The 23218-nt window shown below is 41.9% G+C and overlaps 1 protein-coding gene across 4 annotated transcripts in view; it reads right to left on the bottom strand.

The window, feature by feature from the left end:
* The window catches only part of PTPRG (protein tyrosine phosphatase receptor type G), a 775419-nt gene that overhangs the window by 305619 nt on the left and 446582 nt on the right, over positions 1–23218 (bottom strand). For all 4 annotated transcript variants that reach the window (XM_069560453.1, XM_069560451.1, XM_069560452.1 and 1 more), the window contains exon 4: positions 14211–14359. In XM_069560453.1, coding sequence (XP_069416554.1) covers positions 14211–14359 — 149 coding nt within the window. The remainder of the gene's footprint in view (positions 1–14210; positions 14360–23218) is intronic.

The following is a 23218-nucleotide window of genomic DNA, read 5'->3' on the forward strand; positions in this document are numbered from 1 at the left end:
GTTGACTATGTCAAAGCCTTTGGCTGTGTGGATCACAACAAACTGTGGAAAATTCTGAAAGAGATGGGAATACCAGACCACCTGACCTGCCTCTTGAGAAACCTATATGCAAGTCAGGAAACAACAGTTAGAACTGGACCTGGAAAACCAAACTGGTTCCAAATAGGGAAAGGAATACGTCAAGGCTGTATATTGTCACCCTGCTTATTTAACTTCTATGCAGAATACATCATGAGAAATGCTGGACTGGATGAAGCACAAGCTGGAATCAAGATTTCTGGGGAAAATATCTATAACCTCACATATGCAGGTGATACCACGCTTATGGAAGAAAGTGAAGAGGAACTAAAAAGCCTCTTGATGAAAGTTAAAGAGGAGAGTGAAAGAGTTGGCTTAAAGCTCAACATTCAGAAAACGAAGATCATGGCATCCGGTCCCATCACTTCATGGCAAACAGTTGGGATAATGGTGGAAACAGTGAGAAAACTATTTTTTGGGGCTCCAAAATCACTGCAGATGGTGGTTGCAGCCATGAAATTAAAGGGAGAAAAGTTATAATCAACCTAGACAGCATTTTAAAAAGCAGGGACATTACTTTGCCAACAAAGGTCCATCTCGTCAAAGTTATGGTTTTTCCAGTAGTCATATATGGACGTGAGAGTTGGACTATAAAGAAAGCTAAGTGCCAAAAAATTGATGCTTTTGAACTGTGGTGTTGGAGAAGACACTTAAGAGTCCCCTGGACTGCAAGGAGATCAAATCAGTCAATCCTAAAGATCAGTCCTGAATATTCATTGGAAGGACTGATGCTAAAGCTGAAACTCCAATACTTTGGCCACCTGATGCAAAGTGACTCATTGGAAAAGACCCTGATGCTGGGAAAGATTGAAGGCAGGAGGAGAAGGGGATGAGAGAGGATGAGATGGTTGGATGGCATCACTGACTCAATGGACATGAGTTTGGTTAAACTCCAGCACTTGGCGATGGACAGGGAGGCCTGGCATGCTGTAGTCCATGGGGTCACAAAGAGTTGGACACAACTGAGCGACTGAACTGAACTGAAGAGTATGTACTCAAAACTGGTATATAACACCTATTATACAAATACCATTTGAATACTATAAAACATTCAAGAAAGATATAAAAGTATATTTAAAAGCTAAATTAAATACAAGAAAATCCTACAGACTAGTGACTGATCCACAGTTTTTCTCTCCTCAAATTGTCTTTTTTTTTCCTAATCAAGACATACACATTTTTTCTCCTGAGATAACAGCAATATTTTATCTCCCTTGATTAACACATTCTTCCATCAAATAGAATTCAGCCTCAAACAAAATTCAGCCTCTTCCTACTGGTGCCATCTATGGCACACACATGCTAGGATACTCTCTCTTGGAATACTACAATCATCTTTTGACTTCTGTTCCCTACATTCAAGTGCAGCCAAAAAGATCCTTCTCGAATATAAGCCAGATAATGTTGCTCCTCTGGTTACTCACCTAGAGATAAAGCCATGTAGCTTCACACAGTCCACGAGAGGTCATATCATCAAGACCTTGATTATTTTGCTGACTTTGTTCCTATCACTCTGCCCCCTTGCTTGCTCAAGCAGGAGAGGCAAGCTTCTGTCTCAGGGCCATAGCACCTGCTAAAATAAAGGTTCCTTGAGGCCAGGGCATTTTCTGGTCCATGTAGAGAAGGCTCTGTCCACTAACTTAACAAGCAAATACTTGTGATAATTTAGAACATAAAGGAAGTTATTTAAACGTTTATATAGCTAGCAGCTAGATGTCAGAAGGAGCTGTCCTTGGAACTATGTGACACTGCATGTCTCCAAGTATTTATTCTCCTTATTAGTTTATCAGAAGGCATAAATAAGAGGAGTTCTGTGCTCACCTGAGCTCAGGAAAGTCCAAGTCAGATGAAAATTAAGCAGGCTACTCTACTGAAATATTCCTCAAGTATTACCATATTAGCTTATCCTCAAGCTATTAATATAAGAGGAAGATATATCAAGCAGGATTTCCTACATCTGTCTGACCACAGATCACTTTTTATACATTTAGACCCACTAACAAGAAGGAAAGGGGTGACAGAGGATGAGGTGGTTGGATGGCATCACCAACTCAATGCATGAGTTTGGGAAAACTCTGGGAGATGGTGAAGGACAGGGAAGCCTGGCATGCTGCAGTCCATGGGGTCACAGAGAGTCAGACACAACTTAGCAATGAAACAATAACAATCTAGAAAATAGACCAAGGGCATATTTTCCCAAGGGCACTGCCTATGTATACTTATGATATTTCAGCCCATATTGGCCAGAAAAATAAACATAAATAAGGGATGAAAAACAAGAAAAGAAAAAAGAAAGAGACAGGGAGATAGAGACAGGCAAAATTAAAGTCAGAGGCAGCATGAGCAATGTCAGAAAATCACAGGATGAGTTTTTTTTTTTCTTCTCACCCTGAGCTTTTCTTGACCAGAGAATGGCCAACACCGAGGCATATATTAAGAAGATTCCATGAATGTTGAACTTTATTAACCGAAGCAGTAAAGGTCTTAATAGGGAAATTAAAAAACCGAAGCTCAGTCTGAATAGAAAGGGCTGGGATTTAGAAGGTATTTTACTTTTAACCCAAGTATCTTTCATGTATTAACCTGAGTTTTACAGCCCAGTCTTCTAAGACATCCTCAAACACTCAGGAGATAAAATTTTGCATTTTTAACTAAAATGGGGTTTTGGTGACTTTGCCCAGCTGGCCTCAGTACATCACAGGAAATGTACCCAGACTGGTATCTCTGCTGCACAGACAGGGGGCCAGGCCACGCAATTGGAGTGGGAAGCTATACGGATCTGCTCCCATCTTATTAAAGAGGGATGCAATGAAATTCTATGCCAGGGATTTGAAGGGGAGGGAGGAAACAGACTTTCTTTCAATCCTGACTTCTTTCTATTCCTTATAAATGTTTCCGACTGTCCTTTGTGACTGATGCTGACACTAAAGAACTAGCTAAAGGCTTTAGATTTAAGATGACTTGAAACCTTCCTGCTCAAATTTTGACAGGATAAAAAAAAAAAGTGATGGTGGTGTCCGTCTGTGATGGTATGCGTTTCTGAGTCCAACGTCCATAAATCGCGCTTGACCTGAACTTACAATGCAACCAATCTGGCTGCCTGAGGTCCATCCCTGCCCCCAGGGCACAAAGGTCTCCCCAGTAAGCTTTATTGGACTTCCTCAGCCTGGAAATGGATTCTGAGAAGAATAGTGCTCATAGCCCCAGGAATGAATGTTGTAAAATTAAACAATGGGAAAAGACCTGAAAGTCTATAAAGGAACAAAAGAAATCCTATATCACATCCAGGGGAAGGCTTCTCAACAGCTAACTCAGATCCCAACACAAAAGTGAACTACAGAGTCTGTTTTATTGTTGGGAGAGCAGAAGTGCAAAAATTACCAGAAATTCAGCACAAAGATTCCTCTTAAAGAATCCCTGCTACTCTTTTGGCTAGTTTATTAACTGTGTGTGCTGTTTTAAGTTGCTTCATTCCTGTCCAACTCTCAGACCCCATGGATTATAGCCCACCAGGCTTCTCTGTCCGTGGGTTTCTCCAGGCAACAACCGTGGAGTGGGAAGTTATTCCCTTCTCCAGAGTATCTTCCTAACTCAGGGATCAAACCCAGGTCTTCTGCATTGCAAGCAGATTCTTTACCATTTGAGCCACCAGGAAAGCCCAGGAATACTGGAGTGGGTAGCCTATCCCTTCTCCAGGGGATCTTCCCAACCCAGGGATCAAACCGGTGTCTCCAGCATTGTAGGAGGATGGATTCTTTACCAGCTGAGCTACCAGGGAAACCCCAGTTTATTTTCTAAATTTTGCTGTCGAGGTCTGGTGCCGTCAAGTCTTGCACATTGTAGGTACAGTAGCCACAAGCTATACGTGGATCATGAGTCTGAGTGAACTCCGGGAGTTGGTGATGGACAGGGAGGCCTGGCATGCTGCGATTCATGGGGTCGCAAAGAGTCGGACACGACTGAGTGACTGAACTGAACTGAACTGAGCCTCTGAAATGCAACCAGTCTGACTTGAGAGGATCTCTTAAATGAAAAATACACATCGATTAAAAAAAAAAAAAAAGAATGTGAAATATCTCAGCTTTTAATCATGATTACATGTTGAAATCCTCCAAGCCAGGCTTCAACAGTACATGAACCAAGAACTTCCAGATATACAAACTGGATTTAGAAAAGGCAGAGGAACCAGCTATCACATTGCCAACAATCACTGGCTCACAGAAAAAGCCAGAGAATTCCAGAGAAGCATCTACTTCTGCTCCATTGACTACACCAAAGCCTTTGACTGTATAGATCACAACAAACTGTGGAAAATTCTTCAAGAGATGGGAATACCAGTCCACCATACCTGCCTCCTGGGAAATCTGTATGCAGGTCAAAAAGCAACAGTTAAAACCAGACATGGAACAGACTAGTTTCAAATTGGGAAAGGAGTACATCAAGGCTGTATATTGCCACCCTGCTTATTTAACTTCTATGCAGAGTATATCATGGGAAATGCCAGGCTGGATGAAACACAAGCTGGAATCAAGATTGCCAGGAGAAATATCAATAACCTCAGATATGCAGATGACACCACCCTTATGGTAGAAAGCAAAGAAGAACTAAAGAGCCTCTTGATGAAAGTGAAAGAGGAGAGAGGAAAAGCTGGCTTAAAACTCAACAGTCAAAAATAAAGATCACGGCACCCAGTCCCATCACTTTATGGCAAAAAGGAGGGGTAACACTGGAAACAGTGACAGACTTTATTTCCTCGGGCTCCAAAATCACTGCAGATGGTGACTACAGCCATGAAATTAAAAGATGCTTGCTCCTTGGAAGAAAAAGCTATGACAAACCTAGACTGCATATGAAAAAGCAGAGACATCATTTGGCCGACAAAGGTCTGTATAGTCAAAGCTATGGTTTTTCCAGTAGTGATGTTCTGCTGTGAGAGTTGGACCATAAAGGAGGCTGAGTGCCAAAGAATTGATGCTTTCTAACTGTGGTATTGGAGAAGACTCCTGAGAGTCCCTTTGAGGGCAATGAGATCAAACCAGTCAATCCTAAAGGAGATCAACTCTGAATATTCATTCGAAGAACTGATGCTAAACCTCCAATACTCTGGCCACCTGATGAAAAGAGCCAACTTACTGGAAAAGACTCTGATGCTGGGAAAGACTGAAGGCAGGGGGAGAAGGGGACAACAGAGGATGAGATGGTTGGATGGTATCACCAACTCAATGGACATGAGTTTGAGCAAGCTCCAGGAGACAGTGAAGGAAAAGCCTGGTGTGCTACAGTCCATAGGGTCGCAAAGAATCGGACACTATTGAGCAACTGAAAAACAACGACATGTTGAAATAGTAAAATTTTACTCATTGCAGCCCCATGGACTGTAGCCCACCAGGCTCCTTGGTCAGTGGAATTCTCCAGGCAAGAATGCTGGAGCGGGTAGCCCTATCCCTTTTCCAGGGGATCTTCCTGAACCCTGCATCTCCTGCATTAGCAAGTGGATTCTTGACCACTAGTGTTGCCTGGGAAGCCCAAAATTTTTAAATAATTTGGTGAAAATAACAGATAATTAAAATTGTAACAGTGATTATTATATAAATTATAGAAAATAAAATGAATTATTAAAATAAAATTAAAACACTTTTTACCTCTTTTAAAGTGGCTCCCCCAAATTTTAAATTATAATGTATGGCGATATTATACTTTCTATCAGACAGTGTCGCTCTCTACATGATAAAGAATAGACTAAAGTGGTAAAGCCAGATAAAACATGTAGTGCTTGCTACAGATATCTCTAGGCAAGGGCTGATGGCATTTTCTGTTCACTTCTCTCTTTTTTTTTTCACTCTATGTTCTACTGCTGGTTCAATCATCTTTGGACATTTTAAGTTATTTGATTTTTTTTCTCCTGTTATATAATAAACAGTGGTTATGATCTCAACAAAACTATTTCTACTGGTGATATTAAAAACAACCTAAAGTGACTATAAGAAAAATAGTGAAATAACTTATCCAGTAAAATGAATGGTCATTACTGGAACCAAGATTTTGGAGTACTAACAGTAAACCTCAGCTAAGCCATTTAGCGTCCCAGAAGGTCAGTTGTGCCATGTGTAAGATGGTTATTATGAGAGCACTGCCTTCATAAGGCACATAAGAAAATTAAACACCTGAAACATTCTAGACACAAGTAACACTTATTAAATGGTGTCCGTAGTATTGCTGTTACACAGTCATAACTACCAGTGAGACAGGTTGGAACCTGGGACCCTTAGCTTCAGTGCTTACACCTGGATAAATGTCTCCTCAAGCAACAAAATACAGAGAAACTATAAGGGTCTAAAAATAGCCAGGGACCTCCAGTGGTTAAGAATCCACCTGTCAGTGCAGGAGACAGGGATTTGATCCCTGGTCTGGGACAGCCCCAAGTGCTACAAAGCAACTACTCCTGTGTGCAGCGACTACTGAGCCCACAAGGTCTAGAGCCCAAGGTCTGCAATAAGCGAAGTCGCAGCCATGAGAAGCCCGTGCACCACAGCAGACGAGACCCTGCTCCCCACAATCAGGGAAAGCCCACATGCAGCAAGAAGATCCAGTGCAGCCAGAAATAAAAAATTTAAAAAAATAAATAAAAAGAACTGCATGAATGCAGCAGTCCCAGTTGTAACAATTATCAACAGTAAGATACCAAAGGGCCAAACACCAAACTGCCATTGCTAAGAGGCAAGAGCAAAAGCAAGGTGTGGTCCCTGTGCACAGCAGCACCCAGGGCGAGGCAGACCACCACCGAAGCCAACCCTCCAGCCTGGCCCACCAATCTGCCCTTACCTTCACTCGTTTCACAGAACCAGCCCAACCTCCTCAGGTTCCCTCAGCACTAATTTCCAGTGAAGCGATGCTTAAATTCCCCCCGTGGCCTTATCACTTTCTACTGAATCACGAGTCCAGGGACCTGACTCGGTAACAGCAGCCCCATGTCTGACACCATCATGGCCTCCCTAAGTCTTTTTTTCTTTCGTTGTCCATGCCACCCTCCCTGACCCCCATCACAAAGTCTTCACGCTTCTATACTGAGAATGTTTTCAATTTAACCAAGGTGTTTTTCACAGAGTGTCCTCTGCTTGTCTGAGCTTTTCAGTGCGGGGCACCCAGCTGCCAGACCCCAAATGGCAGCGACACAGCATCAGGCAGCCCTGAGTCACGTTCAGATCTCACGATGACAGTGCGTGGTGAGGACTGTTGGGCACCACGGACACCTTCACATAGGGGACCGAGACTGCTTCCATCTCACAAAGTCCCCTCTCCAGCTCTGCACAGCCACGCCGGAGCTTCTCCACTGAGCACACTTTAGGTACCGTGTGTACTCAATCGCTCAGTCGTGTCGACTCTTTGCAACCCCGGGGACTGTAGCCAGCCAGGCTCCTCTGTTCTTGGGGATAAGCATTAAGTCCTGGGGCCTCCTCCAGTGTTCTTCTTCATGAACACAGGTGTGCATGTCTGCACAGTCACTCAGTCATGTCTGACTCTTCCGCGACACCATGGACTAGCCCGCCAGGCTCCTCTGTCTGTGGGATTTCCCAGACAAGGATACTGGGTGAGTTGCCATTTCTTTCTCCAGGAGATCTTCCCAACCAAAGGATCGAACCTCTATCTCCTGCACTGGCAGGCAGATTCTTTACTGCAGAGCCACCAGGGAAAGAAGCCCAATTAACTTGGGACATACGCATTCCAAAAAAAAAAAAAAAACCAGCCAGATGGAAATTAAATATTTCATGGAATCCTTATTTCAATCAAGTCATTACTTAAAGTCCAACCAATTCCCTTGCCATGTGATGGAAGCCACTAACGAAAAACAGGACTGGACACGTCGCCAAAGAGCCAACACTAGACTAGCAGGTAACAATTTCTTGAACACTTTCTATGTTCCAGGATGGGGCAAGATGAGAAAACCAGGCCCTCTCCTGAGCTCCACCCACTGAGGAAGCTCTGCCTACAAAGCAACTTTTCCAAGAACCTGTAACAACTGCAGGAATTTACGTCAAGAACAAGGCAAGGCCAAAGAAAAAGGATGGTACTGCAAAAATTATTTTTAGTAGAAAATGTCTCAATCTCCTAATGATAGTTTTCTGTAATGACGAAGCAAGATAGCATCGACTTTTTAAAGACACTAAACAACTGTTCTGTGAACAAGCCTTGCTGGTTTTATAGTTTTCAACATGACAGAAATCCAAATCATCCTATCTGTCCTCTGAAAACATTCATTTGAAGAGGACTCAACTTCTTACAAGGAATATGGACTGAGGGAGGAGAAGAGAAAGTTATGAACCTCATTTCCGAAAGAGTGATATGCCTAACTTACACGAACAAAGGAGGGAGATGGTAGTTATTAAGTTCAGAAAAATACCAATTTAAACAAAGGTAAACACATTTCCACTTCCTTGGTAGCTCAGGCAGTAAAGTGTCTGCCTGCAATGTGGGAGACCCGTGTTTGATCCCTGGGTCGGGAAGATCCCCTGGAGAAGGAAATGGCAATTGACGCCAGTACTCTTGCCTAGAAAACTCCATGGACAGACGAGCCAGGTAGGCTACAGTCCATGGGGTCGAAAAGAGTTGGACACGACTAAGCGACTTCACTTTCACTTTTCAAACACATTTCCTCAATGGAAGACTTCTAATAGGCTTTGCAATGCCATTGCATACAATAAGTCTTCAAGAAGGCATTTCACATGTCAACCTTTATTTCCAGCATAAAAAAAGAAATTCATACAAGAGTAATGGGCAAATTGCCTTCAGCCCACTTAGTCCTCTTCTAGAATGTCATGCTTGTAGCTAGGACTCCATGTGGCAGTTCGAATCCCAGCTGGACTGGTCCACATCTGGGTTATGCAGTAGCTGCCATGCTTCTATGAGTGGAGAGACGGTGACAGAGTGTGAGGCCTCTGTGCGTGTCACAAGAGCACGAGTGTACTCTTATCACACCCATCTTACAGATGGCACGGCTGAGCTTCCGGGATGCTAAGCGCCCCGACTGAAGTGCAGTGTTAGAACTCGAGAATCTGGGTTCCAATGTCTCTAAAATCTTAACTAGGATTCATTTTACTTGTACATTATGTCACTGTTTTTCTTGTCATCACTTGAGGTTGCTTTTAGCATCTTACCTGGGAGAAGGAAGGCAGATGTGAGTTACCTGGACATAACCTAGGGGTTTAAGGTAAGTCAACTATCCAACCAGAATAGGACAGAAGCACTAGAAGAGCAAGATTCATTTCACAAAATGAAAGGAAAATCATCAGGCTGACTCTAAGCACAAAGGTAGGTGTTGGGCAGACAAGAATGAATACACAGTAGGTCCAGGTAACACATCCAGAGACATGGATACTGGAGGAGAATGCAGGCAAAAACAGAACGTTAAAATGGGACTGAATCACACACTAAGGTCAGGCTAACACTAGCACTTTCTTGCCCACTGGACAAAACCTAACTTCGACTAAGAATGTTGTATGGTATCATGGCCGAGCAGAGGAGGGAGCAGGATGAGAGGGGTACCCAGACACACACAGCCCATCAGGGAGACAAGGAATTTAGTGTGTGCTTGTCTCATGGGTGGAAATAACCTACACTCTTTAGAACATAAACCAGTGCCACAATGTGGACCAGTTTTTAAAATGTGGGTCCATAAATCCTTTATCAGTGACTACGAAACCTCAAAAGCTTCCAAGATCAAAGTTGTTCTTACTATCGATATTTATAATTTTGGTACAAAACTAGTTCAGTAGTAAAATCAGAGGTGGAGAGATGTGAAGCTATTTAGAATCTTGATATTTCCTACTTGTGTGAATATTCATCTGTATGCTGCAGAAATATAAATGCATTCAAGGGGTATAGTCCCAGACCCCACTATGTGTCTTCTGTAAATATAAATGGCATATGCACCATCATGCCTTTCTAAAAAAGATACTGAATTCTAAAACATCTGGCCTCAAGGGATTCAGCTAAGGCACTGCAGACCTGCGCCATATGGTAGTGTGTGCACGGTATGGATTAGGAAAAATGTCTTTGCTTCTACTCACTTGCTAAGATGCTCTAAACTGAACTGAAGTGAACCAGCTGTGAGTTTCGCTGGAAAGGGCACACACAATCAATTTGGATCATTTAAGCTTATTGAAGACTTCAACTCATAAAGCACCGATAAGTCTGAATCAACAATTCCCACGATCTCTTATTGTAATAAACACGATTTTAATTACCTCAGAAAATAAGCATGCAATGAACCTCCACCTTAATGGAGCTCTCAGAGGGTTTCATCTGGAGGTTTCTCTTTGCATTAACTCCAACTTCAGTTATTAGCGAAAACACGGCATGATTCAATTCCTATTAGTGCTACATGAACCTTTATTTAAAACAGGGAATGAGTATGGAGTAGGGAGAATATTCAGACAGGGCCATCACAGATAACTAATTGGACAGATAAAGTGGAGTATCATGGAAAAACTCAAACAGAACCCCTGTTCTAATCATAAGAATATTTTAAACCTTCTAACTTTAAGGATACTTAATCACATCTGCAAAGTCCCTTTTGCTGGACAAAGTAACAAATAAGTTCACAGGTTTCAGAAATTAGTGAGTGAACATTGTTTGGGGGGAGGGTATTACCCTATCAAAACCCCAACTTGATCTCTCTTAATTGCTTAAAGGTACCTGTAAGCAACTAAGTATTACCTGTCTCAGGGACTTTGCACACCTCTGTTCTTGGGGCAGGCTCCAATTAATCTCTTCCCTCTTAATAAATACCTGTCTCCACTGATGTCTTCCATCTCATGACAAAATGCCCTTCTCCTTCAGAGACTGTTTCACAACCAGTATTACAAACTCGTATATGTGAGTGTTTGGTCAATATCTGTGTCGTGACTCGAGTATAATTATCTCGATGAAAGGGCTCTCTGCCTCTTTGTTGTAACCCAGCATCCACATGACAGAAGGCACTCCAGACAAATCTGCTTCTAGACAAGAGATAAAGCTGAATACTAGGAGGTGAGTGCATCTGAGGGCCTAAAGTGGGTCTAGTCTCTTAGCCTCATCATCTGATTTCGACTTCCTTTTCTAATTTTAACAGAGCTGTAAAGAATGCCACTATTGAAAGGCTTTTGTTTTGTTTTAACAAGGACATTTATTTCTTCTGTTAGGCTGGATGTTTTTAAGCCCAGGAACGACAAGGCTGAGGCCAGGATTTCAGCCAGAAAAACACGGAGAGGTTTAATTTCTGAATGTGTACAAAGTTGTTGCAGATGACCTCAAAGAATTCCTGGGAAGCACCAAAACATCCAAGGTTGGGTTTGTAGCAGTTAACCCTGAGGGAGCAGATCCAGAATCTCATGGGGCATAAACTTAAAATCCAACCTGCAGCGCTGGGGCCAAGGCAACTGAGGAAACAGGAAACACTCAAGGTCATGACTTTATCCCAGATGGAATCTAAAGGAACCAGGACCGGCAAGACTCTGACCCAGGAGGCAAGAGAGGCAATTTCCTCTCTAAAAACTGCAGGAGGATGGAACAACTCTGCCATGAAGCTTCTTTAGTCAAATCTACTTAAAATGATGCCACACCAGTAAAGGAAGGCTGGATTCCACTACACACACAGCTTTCTCTTCCTGAGAGTCTCCCAATAGTGACAGTGGGGCTGTCCTATGAATTGGAATGTTTAGCATCATCCCTGGCCTCTGCCCACTAGATGCTCGTAGCACACCACTGCCCACAACGGTGACAACCACAAGCGTCACCGGAAAATGCCTAATGTCCTCCGCAAGGGAGGATGCTATCTCCAGTGGAGAATCAACGGTGTATTTGACCAATCCCAGCCCAATCGCCCACAATGGCTCTTCCTTCTCTGGCTCTCTATAAAAGACCAATAATATCCCCAATGCTGATAAATTACCATGTGGTACATTATGATTTTCTCCCTTTCTTTCTAACCTCTTGAAAAGCAGTGTAGTTATGTGGGAAGATATAAACCAAGTCTGAGATGTTCAAACAGTGTAAAAATCTCAGGAAGAGCTGGTGTTAATCAAGAGCTCAAAGCAATTTAATTCTTGTGCAAAACTGAGCAACATTTCTGTGCATATTTTACAACTAAATTTGATCCCGTTACCTTTGATCTCTGAAATTCAAGTTCCTTCAACTACAACCACGAAGTAATTTAACATATTTATCACATTAAAAAGAAAAACAAGTTAGGAACCAGATGGGTTTCAATGAAGCACCCAATTACTATAGGCAGCTTACCATCTGACATTACTGAGAAGAAATAAATTCAAAGAGCTTGGTCAAACAGTAAGTCTGGGCATTGTAGCTGCCATTTCTAATTAGTTTCTAAATTTCATGGTCCTTTTTGAGTTTAAAAAAAATTCATTTAAAGCAATAAATTTTCAAAAGAATATGTATCTAGTCTATTCATCTTTTCAGAATCAAACAGAAGGAGGAGATAGGCACTAGGAAATGTGATTTCAGCATGAGGCAGGCGTTTCCAGTTTTTTTTCCTTTCAGAGTTTGTCTTTTCCAAGCCAGCTGCCAAATTAAGTTTCCCAAACTTTCAAGTACAGGTCTTTTGTCCAGATCAACATTAATTAGACAAATGGCAGGCTGATTCTAAGATAAAGAAGCTTTAGAGCAAACCTAGCTGGACAGAAACTTTCCCTTCAGCTACACAGCCAATGCGAACTGGCCAACAGGAACAAAAGAGAAACCCCAAACTTCAAAACCGGATGCAACTTGGCTTCTAGGAATCAAGTTTTCCAAGTACAAATCAAGCTACGATTTCTAAGAAATGATTCATTCAACATAAAAGGAGAAAAAGAGCCCATTAAGTAGAAAGTCTACTCATAAGGCATAACATTAATGTGACTAGGACAGGAAGTCCATGATAGAGGAATGTTAATGCAGAAAGAATTTTTAACACTGTGAATTCATCAGCTCAACAACAACAACAACAAATACGCAGCACTTTCTCAGAATGGTGATCTCTGGTTTCTCCAGCAATCATGGAAAAGACACAAATCAGTATGTGAACATAAACATGTATCAGCAAAGAAATACTATTCATCTCCACCTCTTGTAGGGATTTTTCACCTAAGCTTCAAAGTTACCTAAAAGGCCCATGAATGGGCTTGAGGAGTGAGGGTGAGTGACAAAACCCTACAGATTACGTGCAAATACGTGTGTACACATTTATATCTTTTCTCTACGGAGAAAGACTGAAAGTATTCATCAGATGACCCAAGTAGGTCATGACTTACTGAAGTCATAAAACAACGAAGAGAGTTGTCATTCCATGTTTTGAGTTCAGTCACAGGCCTGGGTACAAGCCTACCTACTTCTTTCACAAATTTGTAAAGCTTACCATGTGGGCATCCAAATAATCAACAAATATGCTTCTCCCAAGGGAGGAATATTTACATCCTGACTGTGATTAAAGGTATAAAAAAATGAGGCTAGCAATAGAGCAGATGCGTTGTCCCCACCAAGATTAAAACAAGAGCTTGGAGAACTGCTCCTTCCCTCTCTCACCCAAAGGGTACACATGCCCTACCGCACCCACCCTTTCGTCTGCATGGATCTCTGAGAAAACAGACAGAAGAGGCAAAATGACACCATCGATCCCAAAAAGGTAACAGTGAGTCATATGACCAGGGGTCACAGCATCTTCTTCAGCAGCACACAAACCTTTCAAGCGTCTTCCCTGTTGAGAGATGGTTTTGAGACTCCCGTTCACATATCAACTACCTCTTTGCTTTTGTAAAATGTCAAAACGAAGACAGAATTTCTCTTTTAGAAAGCAGGGTTTCAGAAATGGACAGGGAGAAGAAATCACGTCAAATGAAACCAAGGGTTTGAAATCATCCACCAAAGGTTTAAGTCGACTCAGACCACAATGTTTGTAACTTCTATATGCTGCGCCCATTAAACAAAGATGAGAAATTTGAGAACAGCTATTCCTCTGTCACACTGTATATGTAGGATTTCCAGACACAAAGAAAGAATGGTACAAGTTTCATTGGCAAAATGTCTGGGGGGTAAAGACAAAGCACTCTGTTAACACCAAGGCCCAAGACACGGCTGTCCCTGAAATCTCAGGTTGCACTCACCTCCACGGGAAACCGCCTGCCGTTGACACTGTGTTCAGAGCCTGCAGAGCCATTGCTGTGGCCCCAGTGAAACTCCACCTTCTCAGCTTTGAATCTGCCAGGCAGGCCAGCACCGCTGACAAAATAGTCGTCTTTCAGCAGGATGGCAACTGTGAAAAATAGGGTGCAGAGGTGAACAATGAGTTTCTAATCCAAACTTAAAAGATATCTTCTGGTGCCTGAAGCTCATGGTTATATGATGTGAATTATTTCCTCATGTACCTGGTAAAAGGCAAACCAAAAACATCAGTTTGCATACATTAGCACATTCTAGGTGAAGAAAGCTCTCAAGAGTCAGTTGACTCTAACTTCTGAAAATTCCCAGGGAATGGTCTCAGAATTTATCCATTTCAAAGCTGGAAAAGAAAAGAAAAAAAAAAAAAAAACCCACAAACCACAGACAATGACAGAGTAAGTTACATTGAATCAGGCCTCCTAAATCTGCTTGATGATCAAAATCATTTCTCTTTCTTAAACACTGATTTCAAGGGCTTCCCTAGTGGCTCAGATGGTAAGGAATCTGCCTGCAGTGCAGGAGACCCAGGTTCGATCCTTGGGTTGGAAAGATCCCCTAGAGAAGGAAATGGCAAACCACTGCAGTATTCTTGCCAGGAGAATCCCATGGACAGAGGAGCCTGGCAGGCTACAGACCATGGGATCGCAGAATCAGACACAACTGAGTGACTCACACTTTCCCTTCTTTCACCTGCTAAAAGATTCACTCTGGAATGAGACGGGAAATACACATAAGCCGGATGCAAAAGACATGTTTCTTCAATCACAAAACTTAGGCAACGTATCAGGTAATAAAACTGGCAGGGTCTACAAATACTAAGGTGGGCTTTTCAGTGGTAAAAAATACGTCTGCCAATGCAGGAGATCCAGGTTCAATCCCTGGGTCAGGAAGATCCTCTGGATGAAGAAATGGCAACCCACTCCAGCATCCTCGTCTGGGAAGTCCCACGGACAGAGAAGCCTGGCGGCCTACAGTCTATTGCATTATAAAGAGTTGGACATGACTTAGCGACTACAAGAAACCAATATTAAGGCAATAATAAAGGGAAGACAGCCAGCTAGTAAAGTAATGCTCAAAATTCTCCAAGCCAGGCTTCAGCAATACATGAAGCGTGAACTTCCTGATGTTCAAGCTGGTTTTAGAAAAGGCAGCGGAACCAGAGATCAAATTGCCAACATCCACTGGATCGTGGAAAAAGCAAGAGAGTTCCAGAAAAACATCTATTTCTGCTTTATTGACTATGCCAAAGCCTTTGACTGTATGGATCACAATAAACTGTGGAAAATTCTGAAAGAGATGAGAATAACAGACCATGTAACCTGCCTCTTGAGAAATCTGTATGCAGGTCAGGAAGCAACAGTTAGAACTGGACATGGAACAACAGACTGCTTCCAAATAGGAAAAGGAGTACGTCAAGGCTGTATATTGTCACCCTGCTTATTTAACTTCTATGCAGAGTACATCATGAGAAACGCTGGACTGGAAGAAACACAAGCTGGAATCAAGAGTGCCGGGAGAAATATCAACAACCTCAGATATGCAGATGACACCACCCTTATGGGAGAAAGTGAAGAGGAACTAAAAAGCCTCTTGATGAAAGTGAAAGAGGAGAGCGAAAAAGTTGGCTTAAAGCTCAACATTCAGAAAATGAAGATCATGGCATCTGGTCCCATCACTCCATGGGAAATAGATGGAGAAACAGTGGAAACAGTGTCAGACTTTATTTTTGGGGGCTCCAAAATCACTGCAGATGGTGACTGCAGCCATGAAATTAAAAGACGCTTACTCCTTGGAAAAAAGGTTATGACCAACCTAGATAGCATAAAAAGCAGAGACATTACTTTGCTGACTAAGGTCCGTCTAGTCAAGGCTATGGTTTTTCCAACAGTCATGTATGGATGTGAGAGTTGGACTATGAAGAAGGCTGAAGAGTGCCGAAAAATTGATGCTTTTGAAGTGTGGTGTTGGAGAAGACTCTTGAGAGTCCCTTGGACTGCAAGGAGATCCAACCAGTCCATTCTGAAGGAGATCAGCCCTGGGATTTCTTTGGAAGGATTGATGCTAAAGCTGAAACTCCAGTACTTTGGCCACCTCATGCAAAGCGTTGACTCATTGGAAAAGACTCTGATGCTGGGAGGGATTGGGGGCAGGAGGAGAAGGGGGCGACTGAGGATGAGATGGCTGGATGGCATCACGGACTCGATGGACCTGAGTCTGAGTGAACTCTGGGAGTTGGTGATGGACAGGGAGGCCTGACATGCTGCGATTCATGCGGTCGCAAAGGGTCGGACACAACTGAGTGACTGAACTGAACTGAATTGATGGTGTACAGGAAAGTGTAGTCAAAATTCTCATTAAGTCACTCAAATAACTGCAGTTTAGTAGGTTACTATTTTTTTTAATTCTAAGAAACTTTTGCTTAGGCCATGTGAAAATAGGTCAGTCAATTCAAATAATAAATTTCAAAACCACATCTCTCTTCCTTAAAATCTGGAAAAGAAAAATCAAGAACAAAAAACATGGACTTATGTTAGCAGAAAAAATATTTTTCTAAAAGGAATGTAATACTCAAGTGGATAAAAAAGATTTTATTTTGTAAGTTACATATTTCCCCTTCCTTGTTGTTTGAACTAAATTCATTCATTCAAACACTTATTGGCTGCTAAATACACATTAAGTTCCAACCAATATATTAAATGGTTTGTGATCAAAAGCTAAGCTTTTTTAAGGCAGGGAAAACCTTTCATATCCTCATCATCTGCTCTTCCTAAAGAGATCCCAGTTTGAGTCTTAGAGAGAAATCCTGCATGAAAATTAGGTCTCCATAAAAGACAGGGACTAAACTAATGACCCATTTCTAAAACAAGTATAATTAGTTTCTGCACTTCTCTATATTAGGAGCACTAAAAGCAAGTGAAGGAAACCTGTTGGTGTAAATCCCTTTTTACTGCATTCAAAAGGCAGTTTTCCTCCAACTTCTGAAAAATATTCAATTAGTAGAACGGAGATTAAAGGATAAGATGAAATAAAAGTGTTTCTTAGGCTGATTGAATATGCTACAGCATTGTTCCACCTTTATTTCTGTTATCATGGTTTAGAAGAAGGGTTGGCCAACTTCTTCTGTAAAAGGTTAAGATAAGACATACTGAAGGATTGGTGGGTCTTATGGCTCCTGTTTCAATTACTTAACAGTGTTCATAACACAGAAGCAGCGAAACATAGTAAGTAAATGCTCAGGTGAGGCTTTGTTCCAAGAAAAACTTATCCATACTATAATTTGGATATAATTTTTACAGGTTATGGAATATTCTTTTTTCTTTTTTAAATTTTCTCAACCATTAAAAAAACATTAAGAACAAGCAGTAGGGGGTTGTCATTTGGTGATCTTTGTTGCTGCTACTGCTAAGTCGCTTCAGTCGTATCCAACTCTATGCGACCCCATAGATGGCAGCCCACCAAGCTCCCCTGTCCTTGTGATTCTCCAGGCAAGGACACAGGAGTGGGTGATCTCTAGGATATAATATATTTTAGAAGACAAACTATTATTTTGAACCTGCGTGCCAAAGCCAAAATACCTATGAATTAGCTCAGTAGTGTCCTAAACACTGTTGATGACTCTCAGCCGGTTACAGATTCTATACATACCAATTTGCATCCAAAGGACGGAGGCAAAGCATTTGGAGTGCATCTGTTACAATACATCCAGGGACTCAGCAGCATCTTATAAATATTTGATTTTACCTAAATCATTTATGTCCCTGTCAGGGGTCATTTTACTTGTTTTACATGAATAATTAAAGGCATAATTAGGCAACCGTACAACCTGAAACACTAATCTCATTTTTCATTTTACAGTATCTCTCACTGGAGAACACAGCATGCTACAAGCACGCACTGCCCCCACCTCCCGAAAGCAGCTCACGGCTGACATTCTTGTTTTCATGGAACACTGGGAAGAGAGAACCTGCCCAGCTACCATGCAACAAGTTTCTGCCGACCACAGATAACACAGCTCTGCTTCACAACAAAACGTACCAAAGGTAGTTGCTGCGGAGCACAGAATGTGCTAAGAGCCTCGAGCTCAGAGGACGGACAGACCTGGGTGAGAATCTTGTTCTGCCACTTAAAAGCTGGGAGACCTTGGGCAAGTTATCTGACTTCCCTGTGTCTCGGTTTCCATCATTACTCAAATGACATTAACAATGCCTACCTGGTGAGGCTGTTTTGATGTTTGAAGGAAATCACACACAGCAAGCGCTGAACACAGCACCAGCAATTCAGCAAGTGCACGGTCAATGTGGGTTACTGTCAAACTATATACAGCTCAGATGGGTGACCACACCTGTACTTTCACTTTCAGACAGAGTTCCACTCTAAAGCAATATTGTTTTTCCCACAAAACAAAACTGTGTCCTTGAGCAGAAACAACAAACAGCAAAGGCAGATGTGGCCCAAATACTTGAGATGTTAAGTGTTGAGTAGCTCCTTTGAATTTACTATAGCATCGAGTAAAAAAACATATTTCCATTATTTTTATCCTTTTAGGCTTATCAATGGAAAAGATAATCTCAATTGGATGTCTAATATGCACTCCACACTTCAAATGATACTCATTCATTTCCCCCTTTTACCAGATGTATATAAGCTAGAACATAATAACACTGGTACCTTTGATTTACTTTCACAGCTTATAGACATAATTTTTTACATACGTCTATCACATGTCAAATAGCATGGGTTTTTGCATTAAGGTGTTGATAAAATGTTTTGTTATAAAATCAATTCATTTTAATTAAAATGAAGGGAGTCAACTGAAAACAGTAATATAGTATGACAGGTAAATGAAATTATGATAATAAAAAACAAGTACATTTTAATTTAAATTTTAAAACAATAGCACAAAAAAGTGAATCTGGGTAAGGCGACACTTAAGAAGGTAGCAAGCAGCAGCTAAAGACTGGGGAAAGATGGGCTAGAAGAGGATGAGGAGGCAGGTAAGTTACCCAGGAGTGGACTTTACAGAACGAGTCCCTCTGGCTGTTCAACTGATTACATGGATTTTGATGAAGTCAAAGCAGAATGATGGAGGACATGGAAGAAGCTACAGGTTTCAAATTCAGAATCCTTAACCTGGAGTCCAAAGTCCATAGCAACAGCTACTCACAGATGTGGGCATCTAGGCCCTCCTAAAATAGGAAGTAAAATTCTGAGCATGGGGACATAAGTGGAGTTGGACTCTGGAGCCACTTGGGTCTGGATTTCAGACCTAGATCTGCCACTATCCAGTTTTGACAAAGTTACTGAAATTCTGGGTGCTTCAGTTCCTATTCTTAAAACTGGAATAATACAACAGCAACTTCACAAGTTTGTTGTGGGATCACAATAGTTGACATAGGGTGAATGCCCAGAAGAGTAATTCATTCACCACATTACGGCGTGAAGATGGCATTGTAAGTGCCCAGAAATAAATCCATACATATATGGGCAATCAATTTACAAGGAGCAAAGAACATATGATGGAGAGAGGACAGACTTGTCAACACATGGTGTTGGGAAAACTGGGCAGTCACATACAAAAGGATGAACATTACCATTTCATATCATATGCAAAAATTAACTCAAAATGAATTAAAGACCTGAATATAAGACTGAAATCATAAAACTTCCTAGAAGAAAACATAGGTGGTCAGCTCTTTGACATGGGTCTTACTCCTCCTTTTCTGGATCTGACTATAAAGACAAGAAAAACAAAAGCAAAAATAAATGGGAATATATTAAAGTGAAAAGCTTCTGCACAGAGAAAGAAACCACCATCAAAATGAGAAGGCAGGGGCTTCCCTGGGTGGCTCATTGGTTAGAAATCCGCCTGCCAATGCAGGGGGCACAGGTTCAATCCCCATTCTTGGAAGATCCCGCATGCCGCAGAGCAACTAACCCTGTATCCCGCAACTACTGAAACTGTGCCCTAGAGCCACAACTACTGAAACTGTGCCCTAGAGCCCGGCAGTCACAGCTACTGAAGCCCTTGCGCCTCGAGGCTGTGCTCTACGACAGGAGAAGCCCCTGTGAGAAGCCCCCACGCCGCAGCGAGAGAGCAGCTCCCACTAGCTGCAACTCCAGAAGGGTGCTCCACAGCAATGAAGACACAGTGCAGCCGTACAACAAATAAATACACATCTTTCAGAAAAGGAAACACGATTTAAAAGAAAGGAAAAGGCAACCTATTAAAGGGGAGAAGGTGCTTGCAATGTGTATACCCACTAAGGGGTGAATACAAAGAACTCATAGAATTCAATGACCACAAGACAGAAAATCCGATTGAAAATTAGGTACAGGATCTAAGTAGACATTTTTCCAGAGAAGACATACAGATGGCCAACAGGCATGTGAAAAGATGTCCAACATGACTAATTAATCGGAAGACGCAAAACAAAATCACAGTGCAAATCACCTGGCACCTGTTACAATGGCTAGCGCCAAAAAGGCCAGAAGTAAGTGTTGGCACTGGGGTGGAGAAAAGAGAAACTTTGGGCACCGCTGGTGGGGATTTTTTCACTATAGAAAACAGTAAGAATAAGAACAAAACTGTCATTTGACCTACTTATTCCACTGGGGCATTTATCCAAAGCACATGAAAACTAATTTGAAAAGGTATGTGAACCTCTATGTTTAAAACAGCCATGATACAGAAACAACCTAAGGCCTCACAGAGAGACGAACAGATAAAGACAACGTGGTGTATGTAGACACAATGGAATACTACTCAGCCACGAAAAAGAAAGACATTTGCCATTTGCAACAACATGGACGGACTTTGAAGATATTGCCCTAAGTGAAATAAGCCAGAAGGATAAAGACATGTGCATTATTTCAGTTATATCTGGAAACTAAAAAAAAAAAAAAAAAAAGAGCAAACTAAAATGAAAATAAACTCATTGATACAGAGATCAGAGGAGCAGTTACCAGGGCTGGGTGAAATGTGTGGAGGGAATCAACTGTATGGTGACTGATGGTAATGAGACTTGGGGTGCTGATCAGCTTGTAGTGTATACAGTGTCAGATTATAATACTGTATACCTCAAGATTATATTTAAAAAATAGATGGCATTGTATAACTACTGTTTAGAACAGTTCTTCCAGGAAGAGGATCCACAGCTTTCATAGATTCCCCCTGTGTCCAGGGCTCCCCATAATGCAAAAATGCTCTGCATAGGGGCAGGGGAGACATACAAGTCACACCATGGATAAGGAATTACTTTCTGAATGTGACGGGGTGACTGAGGACCAGGCATTCGCTGCATTCTTTGCAGGACATCCATTAACGGTTAATAAATTATACTCAATGTGTCTAAATAATGCTGGCCTATTTTCACTTTCATGCATTGGAGAAGGAAATGGCAACCCACTCCAGTGTTCTTGCCTGGAGAATCCCAGGGACAGGGGAGCCTGGTGGGCTACTGTCTATGGGGTCGCACAGAGTTGGACACGACTGAAGCGACTTAGCAGCAGCAGTAGCAAAGCAAGTATTCCCACTAAAATCTGACTAAGTAGCAACAGATGCCAAAAGTTTTTTAAAAATTGATGTGAAAAGGAAAATAAGCCCCTCAGTATCTTACCTCCACCACTTGTCAACCAGCTTTCAACACTACAAGATGGGGAAAGACTACCATTATTGGATCATTAGTGCTGAGACCTCCAACCACCCACAATTCCAGTGTGCATCAGGGAATGCTTTGGGGCTCCTGGTCAAAAGAGAAACTCCCTGGTCTGGAAATCAACACACACAAGCTCAAGTGCTAACCTTCTACTGACTTCCCTATAAGCACCAGCATTTAATTTATCTAATATGTACCTGTACCTACTGGGAAGAAAAGGAAAGATTTTAAATGAGGTATTATCTCCCGCCCTCACAGAGTGTATAGTTGGTGGGGAAAACAGGTGCCAGCACCTGATGCGAAGAACTGACCCATTGGAAAAGACCCTGATGCTGGGAAAGATTGAAGGTGGGAGGAGAAGGGGACGACACAGGATGAGATGATTGGATGGCATCACCGACTCAAAGGACATGAGTTTGAGAAAACTCTGGGAGATGGCGATGGGCAGAGAGGCCTGGGGTGCTGCAGTCCATGGGGCTGCAGGGTTGGACACAACTGAGTGACTGAACTGAAACTAAGCAAGATGGACAAGGCAGAATAGTTGACCCTTTAATCATAAAATATGTTGGATGACAACCCAGTAGAAGGTTCTATGCCCTAAAACAGCAAAGTGGGCTTTAAAAATTATCCTCCAAGTTCAAAATCTACATGAGTCTAGTTATACAACAAAGCGCTGGTTTGCCCATTCTGTAATTGGTAAATTCAGCTTCAGTTTACCCAGAAGATAGCTGCTACTACCTGAGCGAGGGCTAGGGCTGGGGGAATAACAGAAAGGATGTGGAGCTTGGCAGGCAGGAAACAGAGCTTGCAGTGTGTCTTGCAAAGAGAGACCTGGGGAAATAGCTCCAACTGGAATTTCAGGGTTCAGATTGAAAGCTGCCAGGCTGACAAGAATCCAAGAATATGGATATTTGATTTTTTAAAAACTTTTTATGTTGTATCGGAGTATAGCCAACTAACAATATTGGATAATTTCAGATGAACAGTGAAGGCACTCAGCCATACATACACATTTATCTGTTCTCCCCCAAATTCCCTTCCCATTCAGGCTGCCGTATAACACTGAGCAGATTTCTCTGTGTTATACAGTAGGTCCCTGCTGGTTATCCATTTAAAATATAGCAATGTGTACATGTTCATCCCCAGCTCCCTAACTATCCCTCTCCCCTGCAACCATAAGTTCATTCTCCAAGTCTGTGAGTCTGTTTCTGTTTTGTAAGTAAGTTCCTTTGTGTAATTTCTTTTTAAATTTCACATATAAAGGATGTCATATGATATTTCCCCTTCTCTCTCTGACT

The sequence above is a fragment of the Ovis canadensis genome, chromosome 19 (genome assembly GCF_042477335.2).
Source record: "Ovis canadensis isolate MfBH-ARS-UI-01 breed Bighorn chromosome 19, ARS-UI_OviCan_v2, whole genome shotgun sequence".
Taxonomy (NCBI): Eukaryota; Metazoa; Chordata; class Mammalia; order Artiodactyla; family Bovidae; genus Ovis; species Ovis canadensis.